General features: G+C 57.5%; 2 protein-coding genes across 2 annotated transcripts; both read left to right on the forward strand.

Annotated features, from left to right (window-relative positions):
- Positions 1-1,601: 1,601 nt before the first annotated feature.
- PROB1 (proline rich basic protein 1) lies at positions 1,602-6,242 on the forward strand. Its single transcript, XM_058735028.1, has one exon. It carries the CDS (start codon positions 1,683-1,685, stop codon positions 4,746-4,748), a length of 3,066 nt encoding a protein of 1,021 aa, XP_058591011.1. The 5' UTR covers positions 1,602-1,682; the 3' UTR covers positions 4,749-6,242.
- Positions 6,243-6,862: 620 nt separating this feature from the next.
- MZB1 (marginal zone B and B1 cell specific protein) lies at positions 6,863-9,320 on the forward strand. The gene is made up of 4 exons (XM_058735216.1): positions 6,863-7,110; positions 8,241-8,365; positions 8,735-8,845; positions 8,943-9,320. The coding sequence occupies exons 1-4, from the start codon at positions 6,907-6,909 to the stop codon at positions 9,097-9,099; spliced, it is 597 nt and encodes a 198-aa protein (XP_058591199.1). The 5' UTR covers positions 6,863-6,906; the 3' UTR covers positions 9,100-9,320.
- Positions 9,321-10,664: the final 1,344 nt, after the last annotated feature.

Here is a 10,664-nt window from a genome sequence, read left to right on the forward strand (position 1 = left end):
CCCTGCCACTTCCCTCCCTCCCTTGGATAGTAGGGGGAGTGAAAGTGTGGGGGTATAGCGTAGGGGAGGACTACTTTGTTGTCTAATAGGCACTGTCCTTCCTACTCTTGGTATTTAATCCCTCCCTATGTAAACAGCTCTGGTTACCCCTGGTTACCTGTAAACACCCCACCCCACTCCCAGTGCCTTGGTAAATTTAACTCTCCCAACTTGGCTATAGAGCAGGAAGGGCTGTGTGTGTGTGTGTGTGTGTGTGTGAAGTCCTGACCAGAGACATCAAAGATCATGGGTTCCAGGACCACGATGAATTTGGGAAATCAATTTCCATCATATAATGTTATGTTATACCTGTGAATCACACTTGGACCTTCTTACACTTCCCCCAAACAGAAGCTCGAGTCTTCCCAAAGGGAAGGAAGGGAAAAGGACCATGCTATGTCTATTTTTAAGGTGGGGGAAGTGTGCGAAGGGTCTAGGACTCGCTAAAGTTGCATATGCAGGGCTAGATGATAGGCAGGCTTGATCCTTTCACAAGCCATCTCTGATGGCTAGGTGATCATGGAGACATACCCAGGCAGGAGACCCACTCGGAGGCTGAGTCAGATTTGTCAAGTCTAGCCTAACCTGGGTCAGTGTGAGGATGAGTACAATGGGGATGGGGGTGCTGATGTGTTTGCTCCAAGGCCACCTGGAGCCTGAATCATAGTAGGAACTCGAAGCCAGAAGTTTAAGGGTAAAGGGTGCCCATTGTCATTGTCCCAGGGCTATGACAGGTGGTGACTCCTGCCCAATCTGTTCCTGTCCCCAGGGTGAGTCCTGAGGTGGTGGGGGCTGGAGTGAGGGCCTTGCAAGTGCCTGGGAGAGCACAGAGCTCTTTCTGCCTCAGAGTCTTTATACAGGGGGCTACAGCTACCCCCAGAGGTTCCTAGGAGACCCCACATAGGCATCCAGGGCTTGTTCTAGGTGCCAAGGCAGAATGGGAATGCTAGAGCTATGCACTCCAGCACCATCCAGGATGTTCCCACTAAAGGCAATGGGTCCAGCCAGGGACAGCACCTACCTGAGGCCCTGGCACAACTTTCTGGGTCGAGGGAGCTTACCAAGCAATGCTTTCTATCGGATCGTGGGCTGATGGGTCAAGGAAGGTGGTGGGTACACCCTTATGAACTCTAGCTAGTACAAGTGATAAGGCTGGGGAGAAGGGGTGCACTGAGGTGATGGGAAGACACTGGGGGCTAAGGAGAAGATGAAATTGCTCACAAGATCTGAGTTGCCTGGTCTGAAAGTGTGGTCCTGGCCCCCTGGCTCACATTCTAATCCATACCACCATGGTCCTTGTTAGGCAGACCCCTGCTCATCCTGTTTCCTAGCCTGTGGAGGAGTGGAGATGGGCCTAGCCCCTGGCTTCAAGTTGCACACCTGCCTTTCCCTCACCTTCATGTCAGCCAAAGCCTGGCGATGCACCCTAGGCTTCTGGCCCGCGCCAGGGGAGAAAGCTGGAAAAGTAGAGCCTAGGGCCCAAGTCTCTCCTGCTAGCGACGCCACTGCTTCGCGAAAGGACGCGGCCGCTTTAAGGCGCGGTGACCCCACGACACCCGCGGGCGGGGCGGGGACAGTGCGGGCGTCCGCGGCACCGGCGGAGGCTAACGTGAGGGAGGTAGTGCGCGGCGTCCAGCCCCACCATGCTGACCGCGCTCGCACCGCCAGCTCTGCCTGGGCTCCCAGGGCGCCTGCCTGAGGTCCCCGCCCGGCGCCAGGACTCCTCCGGTTCGTCAGGTTCCTACCACACGGCTCCGGGTTCTCCAGAGCCCCCGGACGTTGGGCCGGACGCGGAGTGCCGAGCGAATTGGCCCGGAGTGGCCCCTGCGCTGGGGGCGGGCGCGCAGCCTCGCCTGTCCGTCAGCGCCCAGAATAGCCGCCAGCAGCTCGGGACCAGCTCGGGTTTCCCGCGAGGCCCGGGCTCCGGCCCGCGGCCACCCCAGCCCCAGCTGCGCATGCTGCCGTCGGGGGAGATGGAAGTCATCTTCGGCGCCGGGGCCCTGTTCAGCCGCTCCGACGCGGCGGATAGCGAGGTGCAACAGCTCACCGCTCGAGCTTTCCGCAGCCTCTCTCCGCCCGGGCCCGCGACTCCTGCTCCAGCAACACCGACGCCTCAGGCCCCGAACGGTGGCTCCCGCTGGGCCACTTACCTGGAGCTGCGGCCCCGCGGGCCAAGTCCTGGGACCCCGGCGCAGTTCGAGTGTGTGGAGGTGGCGCTGGAGGAACGTGCCGAGCCCGCCAGACCCCGGACTGTGCCCAAGCGTCAAATTGAGCTGCGCCCCCGACCCCGGAGCCCCCCGCGGGAGGCGGGCGCGCCGCGCCCCCGACTGCTTCTGCGCACTGGCTCCCTGGATGAGTCGCTGGGCCGCCTGCAGGAAGCCGCGGGTCTAGTGCAGACAGCACTGGCCAGAAAACTAAGCCCTGCGGCCCCTGCCCGGAGCAGCGCCACCTTCGGGCCCACGGGGCGGCTGGAGTGTGCGACCCGGGAAACGGCCCGCAGTACCCGAAAGGTCCTGGAGGAGGCCAGGTCTCGGCCACCCCGCGTGCATCATAGTTCAGCCCCCGCCAGGGCACCACGGCCGTGGCCTAGCCTCCGAGAGCGCGCGATTCGGCGTGACAAGCCCGCGCCGGGGACCGAGCCGCTGGGTCCGGTTAGTTCCAGCATCTTCCTGCAGTCAGGGGAGAAGATTCAGGAGGCGCACAGTCAGGAACTCAAGACTCGGTTCCCGCGAGAGACTCTGGATCGAACCATCCTGAGAGAACCGTCTCCGCCTTTTGAGTCTAGGGACGCCCGGGAGGTTCCGAGTAAGGCTGGAAAACCTAGGAGCTCGTCCCCACTGTGGCAGGCTCCAAATGGGACCGTACGGGGTCCTCACTGCCCGTCCCCCCAGAATCTGCCTCCGTGGAATCGAGCTATTCGGAGAGTAAGTAGCCCGTCGTTTCCCGAGGCATCCTCTGCCTGGGGAAATCAGGATCCTGCTATCGAGGAAACTGTCAGCAGAAGAAGCCCTTCCCCACCGATCCGTTCTCAGTGGAATCAGGGTGTTGCCAGAACAAGAAGCCCATCCCCCGAAGCCCCTTCCCTGTGGGAGGTTCCGAAACCTGCAGTTGGGAATACCGCAGAAGGCAATAGGAGCCCGTCCCCGCCGGCCTTGTCCTCACTGGAGCCTCCAGATCGTACTAATGGGACGTGGAACCCATCTCCCCAAGAGACGTGGGATCCCACACTGCAGGGCTCATCGATAGTACCTACATCGGAAGCTCTAAATGGGATAGGACAGGAGGAGCTGGCGCTGCCTAGACCGTCCGCCCCCAGGACCCCCGAGCTCACAGACGCGCAGAGTCCGTCCACGCGGGAGATGCGGAATCTTGCCTTCCGAGGCAGTCAGCCGTCGCCAGAAGTGGCTGCACCCGAGCTGCCCCTCAGTCGCCTCGTGGGCACCTTGGATGCCGATGTGCACCGGGAAGTCTCGGGCTCTGGAGAAGCAGCCTCGGGACGACCGCGCGTGGCCATTCCACGGCCCCGCGACGTGCGCAAGATGGTGAAGACCACGTACGCGCCAAGCTTTCCTCCGGGAACACCAGGTTCGGGGCTGCCTGCGCCTCCCGCGGAACCCCGCGGAGAGGAGGGCGGCTCATCAAAGACACAAGAGTTCCAGGCGTTGGAGTCCCCAGCCCCAGCTCACTACACTTCTGTTTATCTGAAGGACTTTCTGCCAGTCGTGACGCACCCCTACGAGCCCCCAGAGCCGTCCCCCGACACAGTCCCCCGGGATGCTTCACAGCCCAACGGGGTCCTGAGGCGGAGAGCAGAGAACAGCACCGCAAAACCCTTCGCGCGCACTGAGATCCGCCTGCCTGGTGCACTGGCCTTGGGCCGCCGGCGGGAGGGACCTGGGGGAGTCCTGGTGCGCTGTTCTGGCGTAGAGAACCGGGATGCGGAGGTCCAGCGCCTGGTCCCTGACGGCCAGGGGCGGACCAGCCCTCTAGGAGGCGCTCGCACCTCACCCCAGCAGTCGCCCATAGGGCCAGCCGGGCCCCAACCATCCAGACCACCCTGTCCCAGCTCCCCTCAGGCGAACCCTAGCTTGAGCCCTGGGATAGCACCCAAATTGGAGACGCCTCGTGTGGCCCCAGAGACCGCGACTTCTGTCCAGTCGTCTCTCCCGCGGGAGCCCCAGGCGTCGGCAGGCAGAACGGCCCCGCCCCAGCCCCGCGCCGCGTCAGCGCCACCGATGGACCGGTCCCCAGAAGGCCCTTTCCAGGGGGCGCGGAAGCCACCTGGGACCGCGTATCCGGGGAAGGTCCTGGTGGACCCCGAGAGCGGCCGATACTACTTTGTGGAGGCGCCGCGACAGCCTCGGCTACGGCTGCTCTTCGACCCAGAGAGCGGGCAATATGTAGAGGTGCTGCTGCCGCCATCGCCCCCAGGGCCACCCCGCCGCGTCTACACCCCGCTGGCCCTGGGCTCCAGCCTCTACCCGCCCACCTATGGGCCTATCCCCAGCCTGTCGATGCCGTCATCCCCGGGCCCGCCGGCCTTCGGCGGCCCCCCGCTACCCTGGGCCTCTGAGGCGGGGCACCTGGACGGGATGTATTATCTGCCAGTGAGTGGAACCCCCAGCCCCGCACCCCCTCTGCTCCTCTGCGCTCCACCCAACAGCTCAGGTTCAGCCCAGCCCGGCAAAGGGTCCTTGTTCCCAGTGTGAGGTCTGATCCCCCATGGTGTTGGGGCCTGTTGGTAGCCCTGGAGGTTCTGGCATCCAGTCCCCTGCCCTTCTTTCCTTCTATCACCTCTTTCTTTTACTCATCGCATCCAATCTTCAGACCGGAAGTTACCTTCAGAGAATGTATCTGAAACTTTGGGACTGATGGAGCTGGAATTCAGAAAGTGGCTGCCTACTTCCTCCCCCAACAAAATTGTATACTCCTTTCCCAAGCATTCCCAGAGTGTAGTGTGTTTGTGTGTGTGTAAAAGTGAGGGGTCTCAAGAGTTGTCCCCAGGAGCCAATTTGAGGGGCTGTTGGGGTTTGCTAGGGGCAACAAGAAATAGGAGCAGCAGAGGGCTGGGCTGCTCCCAGAGGTAGTGAGCTGTCTGTCCCTCCCTGAATGGTGGACCCAGCTGAGATGGAGCAGGCTAGTGAGCACTGGTGGGATGGAAGGAGAAGGACTCTGGCTAGCAACTTCGTTATTCTTTGGAAGAGGGTGTGAGCCTTGGCCTGGGAGGCTGTGTGGGAAAGTGGCCAGTGCAGCCCCTAGGCCAGGCAGGGTCTGAGAAGGAGAGCTGTTGAGACAGCAGGTGGAGGCAGAGCAGGGAAGTAATATGGAAGTGGTTATGGTTATGGACAGTCAGCCTGGGGATGGGGGTTGGGTGGGGAGGCAGCTGTAGTCTCCAACTGGGAGCCCCAACTCTCATCCTCCCCTTAACCTCAGCATCTGACTTGGCTTCTCTAAGCCCTCAGAGCTGAGCTGGCTCATCCTAGGGCCAGGAGTGGGGGGGCTTAAGCCATCCCCACCCAGAGTGGAAAGCAGATGAAGTGAATCATCAGGAAGGACTTACAAGCAGAACCTCTTGACCATTCTGGGTTCTGGGTGTAATGGAGGATGAGTTAAGGCTGGCAGTAAAAGGGATGCCCCTGGGGTCGGGATGAGGGCGGGGACAGAGACATGGAGCCTCGACTGGTTCAACTGCCTCAGTAACAGTTGTGGCAACCATGCCCAGAGAGGGGGTGGCTCTGCAGGCTGGGCACAGCAAGGAAGGGCCTGTGTTCTAATTGCCCTGAGATTATAGAAGCCTCTGAGGAGGCCTGAGAGAGATGAATGGGGTAGGAGATGCTCTGCATGGGGGTCTGTGTGGAGTTCTGAGCTTGAATTGGCAGAAGCTTGTTGAACTGATAAGTGATGATGTGATGAGTTTGTGGAAGAAGAGTTCCCATTAGAAGCAGTTGTTGGGGACAGAGATGGATGCCTTACTTAGGTTCCAGGCCTCTGGGGGGTCTGGGTCCCTTGAAGTCTATCTGTCTGCCTCTCTGCCTTGGACTGGAAGCTGACCAGGAGAACTATGAGTCAGAATAACCTGAACATCTTCTTATGGCCACAGATGCTGGTTCTGATGACATGAAGGGCCCTGGGCTGCTCCTGGTCCCCTCACCTCATCCTGGTGTGCAATAAATCACTGACCCAATGAGCCATGATGGTCGGAATGACTGGTGTAACTTGTCTGATTTCTGATTTCCTATCACAACCCCTAACACCCCCCATAATGCTCTTCCATGCCTTGGTATGGCCCTCAGGCTCAGGGAAGGAGCCCATGTGTGTCTTTCATGTGCCGTGGCATCCTTGCCTCAGCAAACTTGCCTCCCAGGGAGGGAGCCCTAGGCTGGCAGCCATGCCCGTGACCTAATTCCTCCTGGTGGCTGAGTGGCCAGTGGCTTTGGGGTCAATCAGGTTTGGATTCCAGTTTCAGTATGGCCCTTGTAGCTGTATGGTCTTGGATTTGTCACTTCTCTCTGAGCCTTCATGTGCTCATAAAAATGACACTAACCAAGTACCTCTTCCCCCAAGGTACTCAGGACAGTGCCCACTGAGTTGCCAGATCCCAGGACATGGGAGGTATCAGTTCCCATGTGTTCTTGCCCACGCTCAGCCCCCCTCCTTACATCATTGTTCCCTATCTGTGAAATGGAGTTGAGTTGGCTGAAGCAAGGATCCCACTAGAGGAGGTGCACACGTGGCATCTTCAGGGCCCTGGGGGAAGGGAGAGAGTGGGAGGGGTGAGGTGTTGGTTCCCCATTGGTTGGGTCAGGAGTTCCGGGGCGGCCCCCACTGCACACATACACATGCACACCTGCACCCCAACCACAGCCCATGCTTACTGAGCCAGCTCCACAGACCATGAGGCTGTCACTGACACTGACACTGCTGCTGCTGGGAGCCTGGGGCATCCCAGGGGGCCTTGGAGACAGGGCTCCACTCACAGCCACTGCCCCGCAGCTGGACGATGAGGAGAAGTACTCAGCTCATATGCCTGCTCACCTGCGCTGTGATGCCTGCAGGGCGGTGGCCTACCAGGTGAGTACCTCCCCCCAGCAGTTCCCCTGACCCTATCCAGGCCCCTCTTGAAGACAGTCCCCTCCTTCTACCTCAGATTCTACTATTGGCTTTTGATTTCTTTTTCTTTTCTTTTTTTTTTTAAATATTTATTTATATATGTGAGATCATGACCTGAGCCGAAATCAAAAGTGGGACACTTAACTGACTGAACCACCCAGGCGCCCCTGGCCTTTGATTTCTAAACTCTCAATCCCAGGGTATCGAGTTAGATTCAGCTTTCCATGATATTTCCACCTTCACCTCACCTAAACCTCCATGCCTCAGTTTACCCATCTCTCTGCCCAACAGCGAGCAGATTATCTGGGACACCCATTCCACAATATCTTGAGACCCTAGGTAGTCACGAGCTTGTCCTCTTGGACTCTTTCTTTTCCAGGCTTATCCTCGGGTTGGGGCTCCTTCCCAAAATATGACCAGGGAGCACTGGTGTATATGTGCATGTGTGCATGTGGGTTGAGTACATGAATATATGAGTATGTGTGTATCTCGTGTTCATGCACAAGCCTGTCAAGCATGCCTGAATATCTCTATGGGGGGAGGGGAGCCTATGAGCACACGTGTCATTGAAGACTGGGCTCTTTTTTTTTTTCTTTTTTTCTTTTTTTCTTTCCTTCTTGTGGTTTAAGAAGAAGAATGGCTCTGTCAGCTAAGCATCGACTTTTGGTTTCAGTTCAGGTCATGATCTTGCATTTTCTGGGCTTGAGCCCCATGTTGGGCTCTGCACTGACAGTGGAGGAGTCTGCTTGGGATTCTTTCTCTCTCTCTCTTAAAAATAAATAAACTTAAAAAAATAAAATAAAATATCATGTGCTGATGGGCAGGTGTGCCCTGGGGAAGGAGGCCCAGTGCTCAGGCCTAACTTTCCACTTCAGAGTTTCCCACCCACCCCATTCCAGGGAAGTGGATCCTATCTCAGCAGACCCAGTCTCAGCTTTCCGAGCCTGTGGGAGGGCCATGAAGCCTGTTCACAGGAGTTTCCTGCTCAAAAGGCTCACCTCACTTTCTCCCGGAGACCCAGGCTCCTGTCTGCCCCTCTCCCACCATTGAGCAGTCCAAAAGTCCTGGCTCTCAGCTCCTCCTTGTTCTAGATGTGGCAACATTTGGCAAAGGCAGAGGCCAAGCTTCACACCCGGGACTCAGGAGGGCAGCAGGAGCTGAGTGAATCAGTATACACAGACATCCTGGACCAGAGCTGCTCCCAGACCTGGCAGGGGTGAGTCAAAAGTCTGGTCCCTACCACCCTCCCCCAGGGGAAGGGATGATGGGTAGAGGTTCTCATTCTCCCACTCACGCCAGACACACAATCCACTAGGGCTCTGGTCTAAGGTAGGGGGCTGGCTGTGAGGCAGTCTGAGCTCTGGAGCTAGGAGCAAGTAGAATGGTAGGTGGCCAGGATATATGGTTGCTGTGTGACCTTGGGCCAGGGGCTTTCCCTCTCTGGTCCTCAGTTTTCCATCAGGGAAGATCAGAATCTGGGCTCTGGCTTCAGCAAATGCCCAGTGTGCTCACCTTCATGTGGGGATGGATCCCTTGCTGGCAGGGCTCCCACTAATGCTGTATCTCTCCTCCCCACTGCTTCCAGCTACGGGGTCCGAGAAGTGAACCAGGTGAAACGTCTCACAGGCCCAGGACTCAGCAAGGGGCCAGAGCCAAACATCAGCGTGATGATCACAGGGGGCCCCTGGCCCACCAGGTGATGGCAGGAATGGGGGGTGGAATGGAGACTTTGGAGCCTTGATCAGCCCCCTGTGGGGCAGGCAAAGTCTGAGGCTCTTGCTGGGCTCCCGTAGGCTCTCCATGACATGTTTGCACTACCTGGGGGAGTTTGGAGAAGACCAGATCTATGAAGCCCACCAACAAGGCCGAGAGGCTCTGGAGGCGTTGCTGTGTGGAGGCCCCCAGGGGGCCTGCTCAGAGGAGGCACCTGTCACGAAGACAGAGCTCTAGTCCAACTGCTCCTTCCCCTTCCTGGTCAGCCCCTGAAGGGAGCTGGGCTTCCTCTGGATCTGTCCTACTCCTTTGTGCAGGCTGCCTGGAGGGCAGGGAGGCCATGCTTTTCTGTGCTGCCATGGCCACCACCCCCCTCCTCAGGCTTTAGAACACTGGGGCCTGGTGTGTGTGAGGCGAGGCCTTCCCTTCTGGACTCAAATAAAACCCAGTGACCTCCATTTCTTGATTTCTTCCCTCTGCAAAAGGTGCTCATGGGGCTGGAAAGTCAGACTTTGGTATTTCTGCTGAGGTTGTACCTAGAGAGGGCCAAATACACTTCCATACAGTTTTCCAGAGGTAGGTGAAACCTGTCATGGCTAGAAATGTGAGCAAGCTGTCAAAGGCATATGGAATCAGTTATATGAATGATAAAACCCAGATCCATCATGAGAGAAAAGGAAAACTCCATGAGCAGACTACCTGTGGACACGCCTACTTAGCACTGTGCTATCTGTGCGCCTCCCTGAACACTGGTCTAACTGGGTCTATGCCCAGCAGCTGTTCAGTTTCCGGACTCTACCTCTGACCCTAGCTGGCATGATTGAGCCCTAGGTGTCTGCCTGGGACTGGGGAGGGCAGGGTTCCTGGAACGTGCTGGATTCAGTATCTTGATTCTAAGTCCTGCTCTCCCCAGAAATTCTTCTGGCCTGAGACCTTTCCTTAGCAATGGAGGAAATGGTTCCACCTGGGCCCCACCTAAGTCTGGGAACCTGTGGACAGGCAGTGCTATACCTTGTAGTTTCTTTTGTGGGTGTCTCTCTGATCTGCTGGAGCCCTGGGAGGTGGACAGAACAGACACTCTAATCCCCAGTTGACAGACACCGAAACCAAGGCTTAGAAAATAAAGGAGGCTCAAACCAAGTCCAAGTTTGAGTAGTGACAGGGCTGGGAGGGGATTCAGATTTGGGGAATTCGGGGGGAAGTCATTGCTGGAGGAATAGGGGTGCCCCAGGCAGGACCTGACCCCTCCAGATTTTATGAGCTATACTGCAGCCTGGTCCCCTACATTCCATTACCTGGTCCCTATCTGCCTGAGGCCCCTCCTCCCTGGCCTTCACCCCAGGAGAGAACCCCTAGTCACCAGGAAGAGAGCCAGGGCCCAAGGAACCAGCTGAGCTGCCAGTGTATTGGGTGTGGAGATGGGATCCTATGACATGGATCTGTGTGGCCCTGTGATTACATGGAGTGATTTTGTTTTTTTAAGTTTTTTTTTTCTAATGTTTATTTATTCTTGAGACAGAGACAGAGTGCAAACAGGGGAGGGGCAGAGAGAGAGGGAGACACAGAATCTGAAACAGGCTCCAGGCTCTGAGCTGTCAGCACAGAGCCCGACGAGGGGCTAGAAACCACTGACTGTGAGATCATGACCTGAGCCGACGCTCAACTGACTGAGCCACCCAGGTGCCCCTACATGGAGTGATTTAGATACACTGCAGCACAGTCTGAGTGCAGTGGATCCATTTGTTTGTGTATCTGAAACCATGTACAACATATCTGCCTTGTTTCTGTGTGTGTGGCATGTG

The sequence above is a fragment of the Neofelis nebulosa genome, chromosome 1 (genome assembly GCF_028018385.1).
Source record: "Neofelis nebulosa isolate mNeoNeb1 chromosome 1, mNeoNeb1.pri, whole genome shotgun sequence".
Lineage (NCBI taxonomy): Eukaryota > Metazoa > Chordata > Mammalia > Carnivora > Felidae > Neofelis > Neofelis nebulosa.

Coding starts and splice junctions, on each gene's coding strand:
- MZB1 (XM_058735216.1), top strand. CDS start 6,907: ATGCTTACTGAGCCAGCTCCACAGACCATGAGGCTGTCACTGACACTG. Junction 7,111..8,240: donor GCAGGGCGGTGGCCTACCAG/GTGAGTACCTCC, acceptor TCCTTGTTCTAG/ATGTGGCAACATTTGGCAAA. Junction 8,366..8,734: donor TGCTCCCAGACCTGGCAGGG/GTGAGTCAAAAG, acceptor CACTGCTTCCAG/CTACGGGGTCCGAGAAGTGA.
- PROB1 (XM_058735028.1), top strand. CDS start 1,683: ATGCTGACCGCGCTCGCACCGCCAGCTCTGCCTGGGCTCCCAGGGCGC.